At 35.9% G+C, this 26,044-nt stretch overlaps 1 protein-coding gene across 1 annotated transcript in view; it reads right to left on the bottom strand.

The window, feature by feature from the left end:
- PALLD (palladin, cytoskeletal associated protein) overlaps positions 1 to 26,044 on the bottom strand; it is a 199,652-nt gene that overhangs the window by 119,800 nt on the left and 53,808 nt on the right. Inside the window, exons 2-7 of the mRNA XM_026846885.1 lie at positions 9,811 to 9,989; positions 7,507 to 7,573; positions 6,848 to 6,953; positions 5,824 to 5,898; positions 3,299 to 3,440; positions 2,962 to 2,985 (exon numbers count right to left, since the gene is read on the bottom strand). Of these exons, the coding sequence (XP_026702686.1) occupies positions 2,962 to 2,985; positions 3,299 to 3,440; positions 5,824 to 5,898; positions 6,848 to 6,953; positions 7,507 to 7,573; positions 9,811 to 9,989 (593 nt within the window). The remainder of the gene's footprint in view (positions 1 to 2,961; positions 2,986 to 3,298; positions 3,441 to 5,823; positions 5,899 to 6,847; positions 6,954 to 7,506; positions 7,574 to 9,810; positions 9,990 to 26,044) is intronic.

Consider the following 26,044-nt stretch of genomic DNA (forward strand, 5'->3'; position numbering starts at 1 on the left):
AGGAAATATTTACATTTTGCCTAAACTTTATTTACATTCCCTTTGTATGCAGAGAGTCAATTCCTATACAAATAAGCCATTAAGTGGACTGTCATTAATTTTAGTGGAGAGTAAGAGACTGCCCATTATTTAATAAACTTTAGTAGGAATTGATACATGCACAAATCTTACAGGGATAGCACTTAGTGAATCCAGAGAGAACAAAATACCAAACTGAAACACTTTCATAGGTTTAGGATAGTGGGAAGGTCCTTTTGAATATATATTACAACAGAATTATAAGCATGAAAAAAAAAATCAGACTGCTGTCAGGCATTTATTACTGTTATGCCTATTAAACTGCAAAAATACAGATATAAAAATAGTATTTTGAGATGCTTCCTACTCTTTCCTTGCCACCTACCTTGAGAGTGGTATAAGATATCTTGGTATTTAATAACTTCTCTGTATTTATGAAAACTCAAGAAATGCACCTTTCATGTAAGGATCCCTTCCCTAGTGTTCTTTAGAAGGCTTCAGGTATTCTTCTACCAGGGTCTGCAAGTGAACCAGACATGGGAAGGACAGCATTCAGCACCATCAACATGATGGTGCAGGTATGTGAGAGGGCTGGCAAGGTGATGTTCTTTCTGGACTCACAAAAGTCCCACCATTTCCCATTTCAGGTAGTAGTTATGAAAGGAATTTAGCTTTGTGAACTATCATGAATATTCTTACTTACTCCACAGTAGTATCTGTCAGAAATGCTATATAAAACTTGCAACTAACAATACTGAAAATTACTTTATCCATGAAAAAAAATGGAGCAAGAAGCACAATATATGATTTCCTTTGTACTCAAATATTTGCACAGTGGAATTTTGTCTCAATCAAACAAGTGCTTCTCCTTTCTACTAGATAACACTGCATTCCTACTCTAAAACATTTTGTTACTCTAGCATTATATACATTATGTTGCCTAAAGTGGGTGAAGGGGTAAAAAAAAAGATAACCAAAAATAAGCAAACATCATTAACAATTGTGAGTTTTGACAAAACAGTTTCTCATTAGATATTAAAAAGAAAACCCCTAAAATATGCTAATAAATTTAGACTTCATAGAAACTTTTGTGTAAGATTTCAGTCCTTTCAGATACTTTTTATCATGCTAAAGGAGAGTGTGAATGCAGTTCAAGTGTTTTTTGTAGAAAAGAAACTCCTAATAACATTGAGCTAGATATACTAGGTACTATTCTCATAGCATTGATAGATTAAATCTAGAAAAGATGTTACTACTTGGACAGGAACTAACTTTCTCTGGGAAGGGAAAGAAGTCGATTCATTGTTCTGATTTTATTTATTTTAAGGTATCAAGAAAACAGCTAAGGTGGACTTATTCTATAATATATATTACAGGAGAATGTTCCAAGAAAGATACAGAATTGAACATATTTCAGCACAAACTATTCTTCTTTATTTCTTTTCATATCTAAAGGCTTGATACGATATTGGAGCTCTCAAATTGTTTTGTACAGTAACTTACAATTTTTAAAGCTTAAAGTTTGGGTTATGATTATAAACTACCAATAGTCTGTTGTTACTGCTCAGACATGCTTTAATTCCTCATTAAACTTGTTTTTTCAGCACTCTTCTTTCCTTCACATGGCTTACATTTCAAGCCTCCATAAATCAAATCATTCAGTCATATGTATTCTGGGTATCAGCTGTTACTAGAGGTGAAGATGCTGCACACCACAATTAATAATTTTAATTGTCAGGATACAGCACACGTGTGTGTGCACATGCACACACAAGTGTGTGCTTTTATGTATATGTATGATGATCCTGAAATAAAATAGGAATATAACCATTTTGGGAAGCAGTAAGAAAATTAGTGAATAATTGTCAAAGAAAATCAGAAACTTTTCCCTCTTCACCTCCTCTTCTTTCCATGAAAGTTAAGACAAAGCTACATTTCTCCCAGGATTAACAGTTCACTGCCTTTTCCTAGTCCATAGCCTCATAGCCACACTGCTACTTTACAAACATCACTCAGCTGCTAAATATGTTCTCCCTGCAGTCAAAGACTGACAGGGCAACCCCTCAAAGTTTAAACACCCCCCATTGCTAAGGTACTTCAGTTCAGAAACACTCTGGAAATATCCAGGTCTTATATAGGAAACTTTTCTGGCTTTGGTGTTTGTTATTTTGTTTGTTTGTTTGTTTGTTTGTTTGTTTGTTTGTTTGTTTTTTTCTACTCCAAAATGAAATCTTTCTCCAAATTCAAACGTATTCAAGCACAAGCAGTCACCCTCTTAAAGCAAGACTCAGACCATATCACTGTCTTATCTTCTACATATTGTTTGATTTAGAAACATTAAAGAAAAGCACAAACATTCTCAGTCTTTTAGCATCCGCTTACTATTCAATAAAAGACCACAGCATATAATGATGTCTAATGGGAAAACAAAGCAGCCAGTGAAAACCTGTAGTTGGAAGAACATTTTTTCTTGATGAAATCTAGGATTTTTATCTTGCGAATAGGCTAGAAAAATTCAGTGTGCCCTTGTTTTTGAGGATCAGCTTTTACTTGCATTTAAGATTTCTCATCTGCCAAGCTAGACTGGCAAAACCAGCATTTAGTGGTTGGGTGTTATGAAACTCTTATGAGTACAATTTGGGTAATGGAATTTTGTGGGATTTGTTCTTTTTCCTCAGTAGCATGCAAATTTCTCATTTTCTGAGAATGAAGTTTGCTTCAGAGTTCAAGCTGTGAGACTGGTCTAAACAGAATTTACTGTTTAACTAATAAAGGAACTGATGTAAAGGACAGTGTAGAGTATGAGAGGTGTGATAAAGAAACATTGTCTTTAAGGGGGTTTCAGATTACCAATGCTCAGCAGAAATGCTTTTCTATTTATGGCTTCAGTACAAACTCAAAGAGTGAGTGATTCAAGAGATTATTTTTTCATATGAGCCTTACCAGGTTCAGTTGCAGATCGTGGCTCTGCATATCACATCATAAGGAGGGGAAACAAACAAGAAAAATGGTATTAGAGATTACATTAATAAACAACTGTATAGCGAGTGAACATATTATATTTAAATACTATAGACACAGAATCTGTGCAGACACATTACAAAATAAGAAAGACTTAAATGTCGGTTGGTAGCACTAGTTCAGTTATTAATTCTAGCTATTATAGTCACTGAAATGTGAGGAAGAGAGGACTCTGTCCGAAACTCAATCCTCACAGACTAATTTAAATATCTTTTCCCCACCCCATATCAAAGGTAGCCCTTTCAGATTATTGTCTTACTTTTTTGGAGAATTCTGAAGTCTGGAGAATCTTGAATTTCAACACCCTGTCGAAACCACTTAACGTGAATGGGAGGGGGTCCTCTGACCCTGCATTCCAATACCACTACTTGTCCCTCAGATGCTGTGGAGTTTTGTAGCTCCTGAAATACAACAATCACGATTTAAATGAACCAGAAGCATTTCACATTTTTAAAAATAGTCTTTTCTTCTCTTTGAATTTCAACTTTATTGTGTCATTACAGTTTTGCAATAGACATTTTCTGAGTGCTGTATTTACACTCTGATTAAATTAATCAGCTATATAGTTAAAAACGACTGAATAGGTTATTTTCAAATACATTCTTAATAAGACCAAAGATGGAAAATTTGTAGAAGTATTTAATTCCTCAGACCAGCACAAGGAGATAGTTGCAGTCTGACCTTTCATTTTTCAACCTTCTTCCACAAAGTCAAATGAAAATTCTACAAATAGCTACACATTGATTTACTTGGTCCTGAGAGAGTAGCTGTGCTGCTTTCAGGTCAGTCTATAGAATGTGGAGTTGCTTTTCCTCTGAGCCATTTATAACCAACCAGGCAAAACTAGATGACACAAATATGATTAGGATATATTAGCTTGCATATGGACAGCTTCTGAGACAGTATTACGGCTGTAATAAAATCTTATATACATCTGAAAAAATTCAGGGAGTCTAAACCTTTGATGAAGAACTACAGTGAGAGAGGAGAAGCACAGTACTTTAAGTAACAGAATTGACAGGAGACAACCATTATATTTGGATTTGTTATTGATCTTAAGATGATAAATCAAAGAATCTTTTTAACCATACTGGCTGTCTCATTTCCTTTCCAGATTATTAATAAAGTTTTGGGCCTTGATGCATCAAAACACTGAAGTTAGGTCTAAAATAAGAGTTATCCCTAGTTATTATTCATAGATTTCTACTTAAATACGTAAGAATTTTGTTACATGGAAGCCTATAAATCTCTGTTGTTACCTGAAGTTTGTATAGAAAGAAATTTGTGTCAAGAGGCTGGATAAGTATATCTTTTTGTTGTTCATATCCAGTTAATTTATTCTAGAATTAAAGTTGTTTTGATTTTGTATGTCCCAAACAGCTTAAGCCAGTTAATATTGGATTTCAAGGACAAGAGATATGAGGACTGGGAAAGAACATGGGACTTTCGATTACTTTGGTGGTTTCTGAATGAGGGCTGGATTTCTCCTATTTCTCACTCGTACTGAGAAGTTGCCTGCCTCCCTACCTTGCACTAACCACATTCTCTTAACTGCTGCACCTCCACTATTCACTCTCCTCTGATACCTGCAGTATCAGTGCAGAATTCTGAGGTGCAGAATCAGACCTTTCCTGACATGAGAAAGGGATATGATGGAACCAGGCCAGACAGTTGTGGAGAACAGGGCTTACCCTTACTTATCTATAGGCAAAACTACTTGCTCTTCCATATTAGCTTTTAGTCAACTGTTTTTCTGAAGTAATAACCAGAAATACTTTCTTTTCTTAATTTTGACTTCAACAAATGGTGACTAAATAATAGTTACTGCTATGGAAATGAGGTTTGAAGGCATAATTAAAATAATATTTTCAATTAAAGTTGTATTTTAGAGATTAGAGAAATATGCTGCCCTTTTTGTTGTTACCTAATTCCCATCTCTAAAATTTAATTTGGGATGAATATGAAGATAAATATGGGCTTAAATAATTACTTAAGAATTACTGAGTAAAAGTTTCCCTTGTAGTAACTTGTTGTGGAGGGCATTAGCTGTCTTTTTCTATCTGCTAAGCCACAGAAATGCGGCGTTCAGATCACAGCTAACCCTTGCAGGAGGTTAAAACCTTCGCGGGAACAAAATCACAGACACCAATATGATGGTTGCTACTTGTTCAACTTATCAGCTGTGCAATTGCTTTATATATGCTCCTTAAAGGGATCCACCTTAACCATGGTTGTGTTTTAGTAACATTCTTCTTTGGCATGTTTGATTGGTTCCCTATTCTTCCCATACATTGCGAGGTCTTCCGAGAGCCTCTCTCTACAGTAACTTACATTTTACAAGACATGCCAATAAAGAATATCTGAACTACTTTCTTAACTAAAAAACCTGATAGATTTTTTCTAAGACAAAGTAAAAAAGCCTCAATTATTTGTTTTTGTCAGTAGATCAATTATTGTGAATGAGGCTTTATCATTACTATGATGTTGAATTGCTGCGTATCTTGTTTTATTTTACAAAGATTTGTCAGTGGGGGACAGTTACGGGCATAAGACAAACACATGCAGAATATTCATGTATAATTCCACTAGTGATTTTAATAGGGTAGAAGGCATGAGAACTTCACTGTTGCAGTGGAAACATACTTTCTCAGGAAGACATTACCACTGAAAAGCATAATGAAAACTGTAAAAGTTATAACATGATCAAACATGCATATATAATTTTGATACTTCATTCTGGACTATAGGAGTATAATAAAAAAAATTGTGACAAATAAAATGTACCTTTGTAAAAATGGGTGCAGAATAGGTAGGCTTAGGTCCATCTACACGGTGCAGGTATGAAGTAGGGCTTTGAACCTGCAAAGCAATGCAACAGTGCTATAAAATGGAAAGAATATTGGTTTCAATAATATGGCCTGCATTTATCTATGCAATGCCAACTCTCAAATGCACAGTCTTATTACGGTGTTCTTGTTCTAGCACGCTTCTTGAGCAACATCATTATTTCACATCTGTTATATTTCTGAAATCAAAATGCAAGCTTTAGAGGCTTCTGTACTTCCTGTGAGAATTTTGTATCCAGCAGTCTTTGCCTTGAAGTATTTTGATACTTTGACTCCTGTTAATGTCATTCAAGTAAGTCTGAAGCATTTTTGCATCTCCTGTTATTACATCCCTTAACTGATGCAGTAACAAATAAATCCAGGTACCTAAAAGCTTATCAAGGTCAGCCATAAGAAGGAAAAAGAATTTACCATGTACAATATAACAGAGGTTTTAATTTTATTTTGTTTTATGATCTCTATGAAAACTCCAAGTCATCCACAGTGGCATTAAAACTTAGCATAAACTAATGAACATTGATTTTCTACATTTAACTTCTAGAAGGTAAAATTTAATTTGCTCTAGAAGGTCCAGAGAAATTACAGCAATATTTAATTTAATAACAAAATTTAAAACTTTAACTAAGAAGTATTGTAGGTATTCACTTGCACTACATTCTTTTGGAATTGGACCAAGTTTTATTATGTGATACACTCTGTAATTTTCCTCATCACCAGATCTGTCAGCTGCTCACATGCTGTGTTGATACACACTGTGTAAGAATCCATATGTATATTTACTTCTATGCCTCATTCACTCGATACATACTTAAGTTTTAGAAATCATCACTCTTAACATAATTATGTAAGTTTATAGTTCAGTATTATAATTCTTAAAAATGACAGAGTTTTTCAGGACTTACAAGTTTTGAAATTAAATTTAAAATACTTCTACTAATTTAAAAATTGGTGTCTAAGAATACCTGCTGACTGGGCACAGAGATAGGTTGAATCACAGCTGTGGTGACTCCAGACTTTGGTGTAGAAGATCCTATTGTCAAGGAAACAGAGGTGGTTTTCTTTTGGGCCCTGAAAAAAAAATAAAACAGCAAGCACTTTATAAGATCTGAAATCAGAATATGTTAGTTTGTAACTGATAAGCCACCTTCTACATCTTTAAATATGTCATTACCAGATGAAAAGATCAACATTGGAGAAAGCTTGGGTAGAACACAATTGTTGGCTATTTTACACTTTCACACCCCATAAAAAGTACTGATTTAAGATACAAACTAAAATGTATTTTGTTTCTTTAATTGTAGGCCTCTGCATGGGTTTTTTTTTGGAGGTACAGGGCTGGGTGATTACAAATGAAGACTTGGTTAACTTAAAGTTACTCCTGAATATGAAAAGTTGGTATCAACAAAAGAGTTGTCAGGGCAGGGTCAGACTTCTTGATAGAACAAGACATTAATACAATCTACAATTATACTACACATTTATATCACATGAGAGAAGAAGAAAAGACAAGACATACACAACTGTACCCCAGATTCTTATCCAAATCTAAAACTACCAAAGATTTTCCAGTACCCCTTATTAAGAATATTTGCACATCATTGGTTCTACTTTGCACACTTACTGTGGCATAGCTCCAGATTTTGATTTGAAAATTAAACTTTCACTCTCTGAATCTGTGGAACTGGCACCTGGAAAAGAAAGTATTTTCAATAATCTCATATCCTTTCACTCATTTATTTAATGTTTACATTCCAAAGAAAAAACTGTGCTACTTTTGCCATTCACTTCAAGAGCTGAGAACTCTGTAATAAACTACGGCAGTTTTTATCTGATAAAAGATTATAACTATGTAGTTCAGACAGTTACAGAAATCATAACCATATCAATTCAATTGCAAACTGTTTTCCCTAGGCTCTTAGCTGTCTTCCTTCATCTTGAAGCAAATATGGCCAGAAAAGAAAAAAAGATGCTAACCACTACTGCCACTCTACTGGATTTTTACGTGAATGTTAAAACTTAAAGATTAAGAAAACACATGTCTTATATAAACAGATGACAAAATCTTCAATGTTAAGCAAGAGCAACTCAGTACAGCAAGACATTTTCAGACTAGACTTGCTATCCACAATCTCCACAGTTCAGACTAGTTATATTTACCTATATATAACATTGATGTACTGGTATTGCTTTCCAGTGGAAGTCTTGATTATAATGTATGTGTTTGGCAGTGCCCTGAACTCACTTAAAGAAAAAAATACAAAAGCATTTATTCCCTTTATCTTATTTTTTCCTAAGAGCTGGTACTTCACACTGCATCTATTCCAGACATTTTTGCAGTACATACTGCAAAAGATCAAAGGATCTATGCATATATATGCATAGGTGTATTTATAATATAAATCATAGGCAATTCATAAACAATATGCATAGTGTAAACATTCCCATGAAAAAGGCTCGGACTGAGGCACCTAAGTACGCTATTTATTTACAAAGTTTAGACTTCAAAAATCAAAGCAACAAGTGGCACAGAAAGGTAAGAAGAGAGAAGCAATGTTAACTGAGTGAAGAGGATCTACATTAAAGTATTTTTCTTGAGCAAAGGATAACCAGGTCTTGTGTTGCTGGGGCTGCTGCACAGGAGAAATTATGAGGCATCAGTGTCATCAAGACTATTAATGTACAAAGCAATTCTTGTGTGATAATCTGGTTTCATTAAAGATCACAGGTAGAAGCCTAATGACTTGTACAATTCTCTCAAAATTATATGTCGTAAAACTTTAAGGTATCATTTCTGCATAGTAAGACTTTGCCAGATGTCAAAAAGGGAATTGTTTTATTCACTGTATCTCTCTACCTAGCTGTTTATTTATGATGTTGCTTCTGTTATTATAACTTCACACAGTGTTAAGTATTTCTACTATAACTGAGTATTTCTGAAATCATGTTTAGTTCTGTAAAGAAAAATCTTACTAGAATTCATAACAATCAGAAAAGTCTTGGGGATTTTGCTATTATATCACAGTGTAGGATAACAAGGTTCTGAGAATAAAAAACCATAATGAAAGAAACTGTATAAATGCCCATCTGTCATGATTTAGGTAATTTATAGTGAAAAGTTTATTGCATTGTTAATCAAAAGCTATTTAATCATTTTGGCATGCTATTATTCAGATTTGTTATGAGTATTTGTTATATTAATTTATTTTATGCTTTCAATTAACCATTTAAATTAATTGTAATGAGTTACAAAACTGGTGAAAGAATGCATATTACCAAAATGTTTGAAAGATGCATGAATTAAAATAAAAATCAGTATTCAATTAGTCTAAATAAAAAAATAACTTAATAATTTAAATCATGGTCAAGTTATTAACTTTCCACAGATAAATATGACTAATTTTGAAGACAAGAAACGGTTTGACAAAACCAATATGACTGACTTTTAACTTAACTTAAAGTCAGTGTACCAAATTTGAAGAGTTATAATACCTTTACACATGACTGAAGAAGACTCATTTGGGGCAGCCACATTTATCTGCACTGTGAGGAAGTTCAGAACTGAGACAGGGATTACTGCTATCATGAAAATCATTACTGGTATCATCAGTCATATCTTTGATTTACGGAGGGTACTGCATAAATGATAACCATATGCCAAAAATTCTACTTGTTCCTCCTTTTCCATTCTTTATCTTACTTGTACCTAAATAAATAACAATCTAGCCACCAATTCTTGGGGCATTCCTTGAAATATGTGAGTTAATATGATGTGATGTTCAAAATCTTTTTCATTATAGCGAGGCACAGAAACAACATAAAAATACCACCGAATCAAATGTAATCTTAACATACAGAACAAAAAGTAAACTTCAGCTTAGTTATTTTTTCCTGTACGGATCAAATATCTTACTATTTCACCTCTTACCTTCAATGAATATTTCAGCTGATGTACTATCTGAACCAATGGAATTTGAAGCCAGACAAGTATAACGTCCAGTATCGTCTTCAAAGGCTTCTGCTATAATTAGTGAATGAAGTCCTCCACTTCCAGAACGGATCTGAATGTCAGGGGAATTCTGGAGTTCTTTTCCTTCACAGAACCATCTGCAGCCCACACACATTTAGCAAGACAAAGGGAAAAAGACCATAAAAGATTGGTTCAGGCTCATCGCACACAAGAAGACATTACACTCGGCTGCAAAAATCTAAATTGCTACTGAAATCAGCAAATGGTGCTTTGAAGTGTTTAATGGCATTCACAAAGCAATAACTTGCTTGAATAAGCTTTGTCTAAAAGGCAGTGAGACATTTCTGAATGCTAAGAAAACTGTACACATCTACAACATAAAACTATTCCCTGTTCTCTTTTGGTAGAATTCATGCTTTCTGCATATCTTATGTACTAGCTTGCTTTGACCACAGTCTAATCCATTTCAATTTAACTTGTTACTCCCTTCTTCCTAATACTCATCAATTCTCCACACAGGATGTTTGATTTTTGTCTATCATGCCCAGTCAACCTAATAAAATCCCATGGTACATGTTCCATATGACTAAACTTTAAATCAGTTTACTCTTGTCTCAGATCAGGATCATAAACTGGTTTTCTAGCCCTGGATTTTTATGTGTGTATATATGTTCCACTACCAAAAAGGTATGCCCCAACAAAAGCGCTGGGATTAGGTACAGGCAAAATAGACACTTATCTGGAGTGATTTACTCGGTAAAAACACAACCTATTTTGTTTACGCCAGGTCAATCAAGCATTTTCCAATGCAGGCTGGCTGAAGAGCCAGTCCATGTTCTCAGTTTGCATTGCTGCCAGGAAGGTACCAACTCCCATCTTTTTTCTGTTTGATTCCCTCGTATCAAATAGTCCTATTCTCATAGGCTACTCCTGGATTTATCCATATCTCTAGCAGTCCAGCAAGTATGAGAAGTGGATAATTCTTTTTCTTACAGGGACTGCTATGCATTTTTGTGATGGATGGTAGATTGGAGTCACTAAAGGAAAATCATTAGGGAACAGTCTTCCTTCTGTTCTTGAATTTTCACTATGTCCTGAAAAAAATGTTGCCAAGTTTTTCTGAGCTTGTTATTCCCACTCCAGTCCTAAAAACTCACTCTGACGTTTTCCACTCTTCCTTCCTTTCCTCTCATCCCATAATCCTAATTTGTGCTTTTCCATGTTCTCTCTCTGTCCTCCTTTCCCTCTTCTTCCTCTGCCACTCCAAAATTCAAATCTTGCTATGGTAAGGATGAAGATAAAATGAGTATTTCTTCACAGCAAGCTTCAAAAGTGATGTTTCATTATCTCCCCTGACCACTTTTAGTCTCCTACTGTAGTAAGGATATTTAAAATAAATAAATAAATAAACCCACAGAAATTTATGGAGAGTCAATTCAAACTGAATGATGACAGTATTTTCAGAAATAATTTTTAAAGACTTCAAGTCTTCCACCAAAAAAAAATGTAATATTTTTCCTTCAGTTTGTACATCTTTATGAGAGAATTTTTGCAGTTATAGTTCCAGTAATACTCTGGAATTAAACTTTTTCTTTTCTTCCCTATCTGATGACTTTTCCCTGCCCCAAAACCAAGGTGACCCCAAGGAGTTACAGAACCTCCTACACCTATTTAGGAAAAGCATGCAACACTACAGAATGACAGATACCACACAATAACAATCAGCAAGGAGTCTTTGGAAATTAACTCCCTAATTTTTATTCTTTTTTCTTATCAGTAAATTGCATGTAATTAACAGAAATAAAAAATATGTTACAAAATCTTCTTCTGAAAATATTAGATTGTAAAAACTTGAAATTTCATGCTTATTTCAGAATGCAGAGCTAAGACACCTAACAGATTTACACATGAGACAATTCCCCCTATTAACACTCAGAACTGTGGGCAAGGCCTCTGTGTTTATGAACAGCAGATCTTTTGTTCCTGAAGGTGAAAAAATGTTGATAGTGTCATTAAAACCATATGTAATTGTCTTCTGTAATTAAAAGACTATCAAGTTCCTTTTAATTCTTCTGTTGTGCCCAGACAGTGCACACAGAAAGTATCGTTTTTGGAAGAAACTAACAAACTTTCATTTGTTTACTCAGTAGACCCCTTTGGCCTACTTTTACAACTATTGGGTTTGGAGACAAATCTATTCTGTCAGCTTGGCTGCCAAAATTAACATTTCTCTTCCACCTCTTCCCCTCCTTTCCTCTCTTGTCACAAGTTGTCTCTTCTCCCAGCGTGAGGACCTCTGCTACTATTTCTGGTTATTAGACCTTCAGAGTCCTAACCTCTGTGCAGCTTTTCCTAAGTTACCTTTTAAACAATATGCACAAGAGAGAGGTTAATTCAATTTCTAGACAATCACAGACAAGAGCCTGTAATATGAGGTTCTACTTAACCATTAGTTCTATTTTTCTTTCCTTTCCAGAAACATCCTGCAAAGCAAAACCTCTCCTTCAAAGCTAATTGTTTTCTCAGATAGATCCCATGCAAATTGTACAGCTTTCTACTGTCTCCAAAATTTCATGCTCAAAACATTTAAGAAACTGTGATAAACATATGAACCTAAAATAAAAAATCCATTTATATTTTTTGTCACATTTAATAAGCAAACTGTTTTTTTAGGAGGACAAGTTCTGCACTGTCTCTTTGATTCATGCAGTCACACAGTCAGCCGCAAGTAGTGGGAGCTATTCCTCAACACTGGTTGGGACAGACTCATTGCATCACATCAGCGACATACCACTGAAAACGAGTCCTGACCTGCTACATCAGACATTGTCTGCCACAGAGTAAAACACTTAAGTAAGCAATTCAATACAAAATTACCTCAACCATCATTAAGGTGATGTTTGATGAATGGGAAACAGGCCTGGTGTGGGATGGCATTGTTTATTGTGGAAAGAAGTATTCACCTTCACAATGGGCAAGAGCAGAGTTATTTGAAATTAAGAACACTGGAATAGATTTAGTTATATTCTCTATCCTTTTCTAATTGTATTATTTTTCTTTTCTATCTATATGTGGACAAAAGAATAGGATTAATTAACGTGAATTTCATTTGGAGAATACATCAAAATTAAGTGAATGAGAAAATACTCAATTGAAATACTTATCCTGTAATAATTTTCTAGTTGCCAGTTCAGTTCAAGAGAGTTTGTGAGTTAAAAAAAGGGTCAGCTAATAAAAATACATTAAGTGGGTTTTTTTCCAAACACAGACTGAATTCTATTTTTCGATCTCTTGTGTAGTATGGGCTATTGTAGAGCATAAAAATGCTACTGACAGGCCCCATCAGCCTTACTGCCATTACACCTGGAATAGTCATGGTAAGAGTATTTTCTGCTCCTAAGAACTGAAAAAGATTCAAGGACGCATCTTTGAAGCATTGTGTCTTTCTTCAGAGGGATCACTATAGCAAGTAACAAATCACTATCAAAGGCAGACTGAGCCAAAGAAACCAGAAGGACTCATGCCCAGACACAGAAAAACAGCCACAAGGCAAGTCTTACAAGACAATTCCAACTTTAGGCTAACTAGGGCTGCATTAACTGACGTCCAGTCTATTCAAGCCTACCGATCCTCTTGGGGATAAGAGGATTACTATCTAGCTGTGAGAAGGCAATAACACTTCTGAAGAACCAAAATACCCCAAACCAAACCAAAATTAGAAGACACTCAAAGTAACACAAAGGAGCAAATGTACTGCAGATGCCTTATGAAAAAGAGAACTCCCTGCAGAGAGAACATTGGTTTAAAAAGCCATCTATTTCACAAGTTCTGGATAGCAAGTACAAAAATTATCTACCCATTTCCCTATCCCTTTCTTGTAGGCTCTCAATATTGTATAAAGTGTGCAGCTAGAAACGAAACAGGCAGAGAGACAAACAAAAGGATTTGCATATGTCTGTACACATCAGTCCACAAAATAAGAGCTCAAGCTTGCATCCTAGGCGTGCTCCTGCAGGCCATGCTAGCATTCATGCAAATTTGTAGAGAACTGTCCCCTTGAAAGGGAACAAAAACTACTGTAAGATGTCAGGTGGAAAAAAAAAAATAAAAAGAATATACATTTTATGTAACTGGAATTATTTTCATTAGTCATTAAGTGTCCTGCCAGGTTTCAATTACGCTGAACTTCTCTGTTCTTTCCTACTTTCTTCTTCATTCTCTTTCCTCCATTTCTCTCCCTGCATGCATTTCCACTCTTCTGCCTTGCCTTTTTTCCAACTAAGCTTAGTTTTCACCTACACTGTATGTACTGTATGTTAAAATGGTAGCAATTAAGTATTTAATGCAGACACTGAAACACAATCACTAGACTGGAAAGTCAATACTCCAAGGAAGCAAACCAGAGGTATTTTGGTAGCAGGGGAATAATGATTAAAATACTCGCTTTTCACGCTTCAAAGCCTACTTTGCTTTTCTACTGGCTACGTTATTGTATGACAGCAAAACTAGAACAGCAAACAAAAAAAAGACAGTCAAATGCCAGGTGAGCAGTGGTTCATGCACTGACATCAAGCAACAATTCACATAATATGTCTTTCTTTTTCACTCTTCTTTATGCTCTCACAACTCTTCATGCATGGAAATACATATGAGCACGTGTGTCTGGGATTTTAATGACTGTGAACAAAATATAAACAGAGTTGAACAGTACACTGACTGAGTAAGCACCAGGGCCTTAAGAAAAACAGTTCAAGGTTCTCTCTAATGCATAATCCTGCTGGAATTTGTGTTTTTTGAGAGTCACTGAGGAATAGAGAGGTTTTCCTTTCTGCACACTCTTAAAAGTTAATTTAAAATGGCAGCTGAAGTGAAAATTTAAGATTTAGCCTTAGGGAAGAATTATAACAGGGAGCTCTGACCACTACAAAAAGTGCAGAGAGATAAGTTGTAAATTAAAAAGTAATTTTATCCTTAGTGGTGTTAAGTATGTCTAGCAAGAAAAGTAAAACTTAAATACTCTGACATTCCTGTACTGGCAAAGTCAGTTTTCATCACAATACTGTGTAACTTCCATTTTGGTTTTTCTCCATTGCAGTTAAGCAGTCCAAAATTCCAGGCTGTAAGACATTACTACTTAAAGATTTTAACTTGATTTTTAAAAGAAATCAACTTCACCATATAAAATTTAGAGTACACTGCAGTAATCAGATTATCCAGATGCTTATGTTCTTTGCACACTGCTCAATTTTTGTACAATATTTAATTTTATTATTTGTATTGTCAATTCATAAATGAGTTACCAATAACAACATACAGACTTTAAATATTTATATTTTTGTAATCTTAAAAGAAAATTAAGATCTAAATATAGATGCTATCACTTTGCCTGAATCTTCAGTTAAGCAATTAGAAAAATGGCTCTATATACTGAAAACCACAGAAGCCAATTTTATAATAAAAAGTGAGTTACATCATAAACAGTATACATTATATACTTATCCATAATTTAACCGATTCTTCAGGTGTTGTACAATGTTTTCCAAGCTCTCCCAAATTTCAGTGAGAACTTCACATCCAGCTAAGTAAATTTCATGATTAGGTACTTGGGGACCAAAACCTCCCTCTCAAAGTGTAAAAAATATGTCAAGAGAATACCAAAATGGCTGTATTTTCAAGACACTTGTCAACATTTCAGCCGACCATTTCCTACAAGTTAATTCTGCTCCCTCTGAAGTCAAGCTTTGCATAATGGTCTGTGCAAGGATGCAGGGAAGGGGTGCAGCAGGTAACAGATATGATCAGTTGAACCACAAGTTACAAAGCTTCCAAGAGCAGTGAGCAAAGGCCTCTGTCACTGTTTGCAGGCTCTAGTGACTCCAAAGATCATTTTTTTAGCTTATTCTAAACAGCTCTGTTTAGATTGATTTTTTTTTTTTGAGTCTTAAAGATGTAGCCTTGGTGTGGGAGCCATATAAACAGTAATTTAAATAAATAAATGGATTTTTAAAAAACATTTATTATAATTTGACTATATACTATAAAAAGTTATAGAGAAGAATGGGTTAATAAAGAAAACCATTCTAAGTTAGTAAAATTTCATTTTTATAAATTGAATGTCTCTGTGTTAATCTTGCATTCTTACAAAAGTCTAGAAGATATGCATGATTGATGCAGTAATGAAATATCTGGATGTAAAGGAAAAAATGGTGTGATTTAAAGAACAAAACTGAATTACATTCCATGCCTATAATGAAGAACTTTAATGCTAATTTCATCTTCATAGAAACCGGAGATATATTATAGATATATAGATATATTATATAGAGAAGAGGTACCTGCTGTATGATTTATTTGGATATGTAATCCAAAGCTATTTATTTGTGATCAATAAACATCTCTGTCATAACAGGCTGTGCAGGAGGCTAAGGTAAGCATCTAGCAGTTTTCTTGCGGAACAGGCTTCAAAGCCTCACAGATACATTTATGACATACAGCAAAGAAACCAGAGAAATGACTTGCTGTTGACAGTACTGTGGTGGTGGGGCAAATGGTATTGCACAAATGCATCCAATGGCATCCAAATGAGATACATTTCATGTAAACCTGTTTCATCACACAGAACAAAGGCATCTGTACAGCTGTATGTATTCAGTAAGAACAGAAAGGAGATCATGTTTCTTTAATTGGCCAAAAAGCAGTCAATATTAAAGGAAAAATCAGTATGTTTTCTTCTCTAACCAGAATGAACAAATATCTTATGCCTATAAAGTAATTTCATCTAAAAAAATATTGCTTATATTACATATGTAACATTCATATATGAAATAACAGACTGCTGAACTGTATGCTGAATAACACTTTCTGTCTCTGAAGTTCAAGGTTTAGATCCTACCTCATATCCTATTTTGATTTATCTTTGCCCTTGGTCCCCAAAAATGTATCATTTTTCCTTATCTTTTTCCATCACCAAAACCCAAAGTACCTTATATTATTCTTGATCCTAACTGCATGTTTTCTGAAGACAAAAGCATTGACAAGGTCTAGGTGTAACCCATAGATTTAACGAAATTTCAAAAACCTTACAGAGAACATTATTTTCTGTATTTGGACACAAGCCCATGCTATAAATGTGTCCCTTTCAGAAGCAGTGATTTAACTGATAAATAGATGTGGATAGCCAATTCAGTTCATTCTAGATTTGGGTAATCATCAGATCAAGAAAGAGAGAAAATACTGTGCAATTTAAGGACCAATTATGTAGTGCAAACTGCAAACCACATTTTACAACAAGCACGTTGATTATTTGCCACACAGAGTTAGTTATTTAAAAATAACAATGCCTTCTCATTTCATTAACTTCTGTAACTAGTGAAGTTGGGCAAATATAAATGTCCATGTTCATATATGTAAATAAAAAGCATGAATAAAAGAGGCATAATTAATATGCAATTTAAGATACTGAGGTTTTCACACTTTCATCTGTAAGATATTTTTGAGGGCTGTTGGACTCACTATATAACTGCAGGTTAATTTAATGGGATTCTTTACAACAGTCATTTTCTTCAGAAAAATTCAGAAATCTTATTGCAGAACAAGTGATTAAAAATATTTAATGTAACAATTTCCTTACATAATTTCTTGAACAGTTTCTTCACACTTTACTATTTTCTGGAGCATTATTTTGTACCTGACATCCTCAAGTCTATAGGAGGATATTTCATATAATCTTCTATTTGACAAAGATTGAGTTGCTGGCACATGTGGGTACTACCACCACTTACAACTCAACTATACATCTGGGGTATTTCTCCTATAGTGGCTTTTGAGATGAAGTGCAGTCTGTGCAAAGATGTCTAGAGCTTTTTTGCAGGTACCTAAGAAATAACTCTGCTGCCTTACAGGTTATCCAGCCTGAAGGATAAATTGGAACAATCAAAGGGAAAACTACTGTTCTCCTCAAAAGTCAGAGTAGGCACCTTCTGGCACAACTGCAGAGTCAAAAGAACTCTGCTCCACTACAATTACAGTTCTGAATTTCAGTAATGAAAGCAATCACTCAACAAATTGGATGGCTGCACTTGACAATATGTAATTTTTTCAAGCTCTCATTGAAATTGAAATAAATTTCCTTCAGATACTGCCTCTCAATAAAATACCCTCAACTTCAGGAGGCTAGAGCTGTTAAAGGCCAAGAATGAAAAATCTCTTCCCTTCACTTAAAAATTATTTTCTTCAGATATAAGACCCCAAAATTAAATTATAAAAGTCTGCAAATATCAGGGGAAAAAAAAAAGAGACTGGATTATGTATTTGTTATATACTATATATATATATATATATATATATATGTGTTATATACATTATATATATATGCGTGTGTGTGTGTTTTCTCCATAATGTTAAATATGAGATATGGTAAAATGATTAAATAGTCGCAAATTCCCACTTGTTCTTAGCTCCAAAATTACACCACTTAGGTTTGGACAATGGTAGTTTCATAAATACAGTAGTAAAACCATCTGTAACCTCTCTGGGTTTCAGAGTTAAAAAAAAAAAAAAAAAAGAAAAAAAGAAAAAAATCAAAACCTGTGAATACTAATGGATCATAATCTGGCCTGCAATTTGCAAAATTATTTAAAATGCATTAAAAAGGAAAATCCTTTGGCCTCCTGATACATCTACAAATGCAATTCTCCATAATGGGTTAGTAAAAACAAAATGAAAACCAAGAAGTAGGACAGTAGATACAGAACAAGAATGCTCATACAGTAGCTTTGTGGTACATTTACCTGTATTTCAGAAGACTTTATGCTAAATTAGTAGGTGCTATAAGCAGTAAGTGAGAGGAAGAAAGAAACAAAGTACAAGTTCAAATTAAACCAGGCGAAGTATGTACAGTTAATGTACATTCATTTCATTCCTTAACATTCCATGCAACATTCTCATTTTGTCTTTCTAGTTTTTATATTTTTATGGAAGTTTTTTTTGTTGTTGTTGTTTGGAAATATCTTACACATTTTGATTTCCACTGCAACATAAGCAATAGCTTGCTTCCTATGCCAGTAAATATGGAAGATGCTTCCATGTATCAAAGCACAAAGATGGAAGTTTATAAATGTGAAGAATGAGGAACCGAAGTCATAAAAAGCTTGACAATATCTGACTCTGAAGATCTGTCCCTAATATTGTAGAACCTTTCATTAATTTTTTAATGTAATTCAGGTTTAAAAGATTGACAGGTATAACCCTTAATTTTTCACACTTATAGAGCTTTATACTGTCAGAGGATTATCACAGAACTGTGAAACACTCTATACTAAATTCAGCACTGAACACAAGAAAAAACCTAGCACCTGAAACACACACTATAGTTTTAGGGCATGAAATGCTAGACAGCGAGCAATAATTTTTTTTTTTTTTTTACAAGTAATTAAATTGACTGGTTTTGTACAACTTCCTTCTTGGGCCTGGAACATCTTACCCTGAAGTTAAAGTGTGGTAGACATTATCTGCATTTCAGAGTGTTCCATTAATTTGTTTGTCAGTAAGTCAAGCAGACCCCTTCTGCTTGTGTCTGTAGTTGCGCCAGCAGAAATTGATGTATTTGCTGTTTTGTTTCACGCAAAGATTATAATCTCTTCTCAAAAAATCAGAATATTAGATTTCCTAAGTACAGATGCTGCTCCATATTTTTCACCCTGTGCCTAAAGGAAAATACAAAGACATACATATATACATACAAATTTTCTCTCCAACATGGATTCCAAAGATAATCCAAGAAACAATGTCTGGTTTATTTTGTATTGAGCATCCTCAAATATTTTTGTTTAAATGAAGTTATAGTAGTCTTCAAATGCAACCAGCCCTGTACTGAAAGTCAGTAGTGGGGGAAGCATATGAGAACAGAGTTACAGATTGGTACTTCAGAAGAAGCACACATATAGTATTAGAGATAATGTTCCTGGTTTCATATGGTCTGTTCTCAGCCTCAGAGCATGCTGGAAGAGCCAGCTACAGCAGCATACTATGCCTCTCTCGTTTTATTCCATTCCCTCCCCTCATCCATTTTTCCTGTTCTGTTAGGTTAGGCATACCCTCGTGTGTATTTTCAGTAAGAACATTCAGCACAATTTTCCAGACTGTCCAGCACATGGCACCTATCTTATTGAATACAAGCATTGCACCACCTGTTAACAACAGTCTAGACAGGATCTAATGGTTCGGATCAAGTTCCCACTTATCTACAGTACTAGCTAAAGCACAATGAATGTTTTCGTGTCTCAGGTAGCTGAATAAAATGTTTCTCTAAAGAAAAGATCAATGAATAGCACATTGAGTACTGAAGCTGTAATTAAATATGAGATATTCAGATACGTTTTATTATTGAGAAATAGGTTACGCACTTTGTCCACTCTCACCCAAGAAAGGTATGAGCCAGGTTAGAACTCAGTTTACACTGCCTTAAGCTAAGACCACCTTCCACGTGCTGACCAGGTTGCTAGAACATGAGCAGATTCTGACCTTGAATTACGAGATGTACTGTTAGCCACAAAATGATTATTCAACCTTTTAAAAAGCCAGCAGATTGGAATGAAGAAACTGGTGTAAGTTATTATACAGCACTGCATGGTAATGAAGTACTGGAGTTTCATTCTTAGGAGTCTGTTTGCATATTGTTGCAGCAGGATTTGATATGGCCACCTTCCACTAACTCTGCGGGCACACACCAAATAACTGTAACTATGTTCACTTAAATTGCAGGTACCATCACTTGGCCTATGTAGACCTAATTTTACATCAAGTTACCACTTCTGGTAGTTGATAGAAAAATAACATGATCATAGAAGGGGAAAAGAAAGAAAATTAAAATCAGTGAAGACAGTTACAACATGCTAAAAAAAGAGAGTATTTAATAATCGCATGTAAAATGCTCAACATTTTCCAGACCCAAAGAACTGCTGAGGCTTTGAGGATTAACACAATTGCTTGCCTAGCTGGGATGGAATGCATATTGTCTATAACAGAAATGCCACTCATAGCTATCCAGGATAACTGTATACTCCTTTGACCAGAAATGGATTTTGAACAAGCATGCTGTCATTATTTTGCCTGCATGGGGAGGGGAACCTCTTACAGAATTGCCAGGCATAATTTTCCAGTGGAAAAACATTTTGAACTTTGAGGGAAGTACATTAAAGAGTTAAGAGTAAAGAAAATGATGGAAAAGTACAAGGATAAAATTGCATTTACACAGTTCAAATTCTATACATAAGGTAAATTGCATTTAATATGTCTGTGGTAAGTTAGTGGCAAGTTCATGTCTGGCAACATGTATTTCAGATGAAGTGGTAATACTTCTCAAAAACATAATACTTAGAAAGGGGAAGAAGCTGAGAAGTATTTTAGACCAGTCACTCTCATTCAGAGAAAAAAAACAACAATGTTCAATCAAGAAACCTTAGTAACTTGCAAATCACCAATAAGTAAGAAGAAACCTCCATCCAGGGTGTGTCATCTAATTCATATTGAAAACATGGAAGTAGCAACTGTGGAACTTGCAGGTTTACCTTCAGAACTGGCTGACTTTTTGCTCAAGTTACGAAAGCTAGAAAGTTATTAAATCAACTGTGACATACATTACAATCACTGTGCTTTTTATAGGCACAATTCAATGATGTCTACAGGAGGCAGTTATCTACATTATTGTAGCTGAATAGATAAACCCTTTTATTTGCATCTGTAACATTAGCTAAACCAGACCACATTAAATACAAAATAACCCCCTACATATCCAATACAAACCCATTTCAGTCTTACATGGATACTGTTCCTACTATCATCTCCCTTCTTCTTCCCAGTTACTTCCAAGCCAGAGCCAGTAAATACAACTTTGTTGACCACAAGATAAAGTACTTGATTCATGTGGATCCGGTCAGCAACTTAGTAGCTGAGAACAAAGGAAGCAAGCTGTCAGCAGTTTTGTCACTGCCTTGCATTAAGTATGACAGCAGACAAATTTACTCAGTGAGGCTCAGCCTGCAGAGATTGGCATCATTCTGCAGAGTATCACAGGATGTAGAGAACAAGGACCTCAGCACTTCACTGACTACAGTTGTCAACAGTAGCAGCAGGTTTTGAATGGCTGAGATGACAATGGAGAAAACTTCCATCAGTGAAGCATTCATGATCAGGACGAAATGTATTTACAGACAGGTGCAACAGTTGAGTATTTTACTTATTTATGGATAACAAATCTGTATATCATACAGAATCACACAGAATCATCTAGGTTGGAAAGGACCCTGGAGATCATCTAGTCCAACTGTTTGCCTAGCACAGTTCCCACCTACAGCATATCCTTAAATTCTAAATCGACCCTACTCTTGAACACCTCCAGGGATAGGGACTCCACCACCTCCCTGGGCAGCTCATTCCAACGTCTAACAACCTGTTCTGTAAAGAAATGCTCCCTAATATCTAGTCTGAACTTTCCCTGGCGCAACTTGAGGCCATTCCCTCTTGTCCTGTTGCTTTCTACTAGGCTAAAAAGGCTCATCCCCAGCTCTCTGCAACCTCCTTTAAGGGAGTTGTAGAGGGCAATGAGGTCTCCCCTCAGCCTCCTCTTCTCCAGACTAAACACCCCCAGTTTCCTCAGACGCTCCCCGTACGACCTGTGCTCCAGACCCTGCACCAGCTTCGTTGCCCTTCTCTGGACACGCTCGAGTCATTCAATGTCCTTTTTGTAGTGAGGGGCCCAAAACTGAACACAGGAATCGAGGGGCGGCCTCACCAGTGCCGAGTACAGGGGTAAGATCCCTTCCCTGTCCCTGCTGGCCACGCTATTGCTGACACAAGCCAGGATGCCATTGGCCTTCTTGGCCACCTGGGCACACTGCTGGCTCCTGTTCATCGGGCTGTCAATCAACACCCCCAGGTCCCTTTCTGACTGGCATCTCTCCAGCCACTCCTCCCCAAGCCTGTAGCGCTGCTGGGGGTTGTTGTGGCCCAAGGGCAGCCCCCGGCATTTGGCCTTATTGAAACTCCTCCAGTTGGCCTCAGCCCATGGCTCCAGCCTGTCCAGGTCTCTCTGCAGAGCCTCCCTACCCTCGAGCAGATCAACACTCCCAACCAACTTGGGGTCGTCTGCAAAGTGACTGAGGGTGCACTTGATCCCCTCGTCTAGATCATCAATAAAGATGTTAAACAGGAGTGGCCCCAAAACCGAGCTCTGGGGACACCACTCGTGATCGGCTGCCAGCTGGATTTAACTCTGTTCACCACAACTCTCTGGGCCCGGTTGCCCAGCCATTTTTTAACCCAGCAAAGCGTGTGCGATTGTCCAAACCTCAAGCAGTCATTTTTGCCAGGAGAATGCTGTGGGAAATGGTGTCAAAAGCCTTGCTAAAGTCAAGGTAAATTACATTCACAGCCTTTCCCTCATCCAATAAGCAGGTCGATCTGTCATATAAGGAGATGAGGTTTGTCAAGCAGGACCTGACTTTCATAAACCCACACTGACTGGGCCTGAGCATCTAGTTGTCCCTCATGTGTTGTGTGATGGTACTCAGGGTGAGCTGCTCATAGAGTTAGAACAGATGGTTTGACCAAAGTTGGTGGCGTATGGCTTAAAGCTCTAAGTAATAATTTCTGTTAGTGATCACCACAATTTCCATCTCCTAAAGTTAAAGTCCTCATGCAAGTGTCATCAGGATTATCAGGAAAACAAAATGTGGGGTTTGTGTGTTTGTATGAAGTACCCAACAATATACATAAACAAAATCTCAGAAAAAAATTTACATGCCTTCTGTTTTCACACACAATAAAATAAAATATCAAGAGTAACCACTTACACTCTGGTTCTTGGGGTTTTGTTTGTTTGTTTGTTTTCTTTTTTAACCAACAATTTCCTAATATTCTCTTGTTCATGAATAAAATCAGAACTTTGTAAAGAGATCTGCTCTTTTGGGGTCTTGACAATTTTATTGTGTGAATGTTTTTCCTTAGTAATTCCTGAAACAGTTAGCAAAACAGAAATTCTGATCATTCCAGTTTGAATTTAAAATATTTATATTCTTATATGTTATCTTAAATTTTATTTACCTTGAACTTTTCCTTTATTTTTCACATTTGCTTGACATACAAAAGCCAACAGGAGTTAAATAATCAAGTCCCAGCAATAATGCAGCTAATTTGCACTATTTTTAAATGGCTAAATTTTTTGTCACATTTTGTTCTTAACATACAGATGCTGTCTTTGTCAAATATACTGAAGACTCCTTGACCCATACAGCTAATTCTGGCTACCTTGCATGCATTCTTTAATTTATAATTCAGATGTGGTGACACTTAGTACTTTATGTAAGGACAACTGGAAAATTTTGAGAAAACTATTTAAAAACAAATTCAAGAAAGGGAATTATTAAAGCTAGATCTGAGGTTACCTGTATAATCATTGAAATACAGCAATCAATCTAAAAATTAACTTTCTTTCAATAAAAGTTTAATATCCGGAAGAGCCAGAGAACTTCAGATACTTTGCAAACCCACATTTGTAACATGTTAAATAGTTTCCAAGCCTAGTGGTCTGGACTGAAACTGGATGCCTTCTGAATTAATTTCCAACATTAACCAGCAAAACCAATACCTCAGCAATACTGATTATACCTGTTCTGATTCCTAATGTAATATTATCAAAGACATTTTGCAGTTTCTGGTGGGAAAAAAAAAAAGGCTTTATCTCTATGTAACGGCTTTCATCTTTACAAGTAACTGTACTTTTCTTTGGCGTGCTATTTCCTTATATCCTACCTCGGAGGTAAGTACAGTAACAGATATAGCAAAAAGCTACCCATTGAAAGAGCTAACATAAGATTCAAGACTTTGGACCCCAAGATAACATCTGTAGTGTCCTAGGGCAGATTCAGAGTGTGCTATGGGACAGGGTCTAGTAGAAACAGCAGATAAGAGGAAGGAAAGAGTGGGGAAGGAAAACCGACTGTCTTTGGAGCCTCAGTTCTCCCAGGGCAGCAAAACTTCTGCCACCATTTCCTCAGCATCCTTATACACAGCATCCCTTTATAGAAATTACATAGCATAGGCAAAATCTGAACGACTGACTTGGTTTATGCAAATAGATACCTGTCATTAGGGTTAACTGCTGCATTATTGTGCATTTCAAAAATCATAAGGACTTTCTTCAGTGGAGGACTACATTCATCACCTAAGCCAGACCTGAGGACTACTTATCACCTTCACCTAATTTATAATGATTAACTAATGCTATCTGTTCAGCTATCACTTAAAGCACATTTACACGCTCTTATTAGCCGCAAGACACAGCCTGGCTCTCACTTGAGGCTTTGGTTTCACCTTATCAGACAAGCTAATATCCATGGTTGTCAGCTGTCAGTATGGTATGATCCAAAAGCATGCACGTAATCTTGCTGTGTGCTTTGGTCAATATCTGCATACCTATAGCCAGTGCCTGCTTGCTCCAAACATTCAACACTTCCAAGATTCTCCTCACCTACCAACTTACACTAGCCCAGCCAGCCATGTCTTGAAGTATACCATGTGTATTTTTTATAACCATTATAAAAACTGAAATATGAAACAGTATCAAAACCAGGTTTTACTGGAAATTCATAAATTCCATAGGAATTCAACAGGTTGAGGGTCACTGCTCAAGACTGTTTTAACATCAACTCCTTTTTGCTAGAATTTGTATATGCTTGCTATGGCCCATGTAAATCCTGGAATTCCTTGATCCTTATTTCCAGCTCTTTTCCATCTGTCCTCTCTCTGCTGTTTGACTAAAGAGAGAAGATCTGTTTTACATATAAGCAGTGCAACACAGATTGCACCACGATTACAGTCAGAAAAGCCATGTAAGTAGTCATTGTTTGGAAAGAATGACAAATGTCAATCTAGTTACAGATTAATACCTGCAGACCCTCAGAAGCCCTATCAAAGCTGACCCAGAGATGTCCCAAAGAACAGAATATTCTAGTCTTTATATGAAGACACAGGGATACTCCCACCTGTACTACACAGCAGAATCTTACCACCTCTACTTCACTCAATCTGTGTGTGCTGAGGAGCTCTGGAATTTGTCAAAGACTTCAGGCACAAGATGTGCCTTTTAAGACTGGGCATCATAAAAGCCATGCTTCCCCTCCTCCCCCCCCCCCCC

This window comes from Athene cunicularia (assembly GCF_003259725.1).
Source record: "Athene cunicularia isolate RWA chromosome 4 unlocalized genomic scaffold, athCun1 chr4_part1, whole genome shotgun sequence".
Lineage (NCBI taxonomy): Eukaryota > Metazoa > Chordata > Aves > Strigiformes > Strigidae > Athene > Athene cunicularia.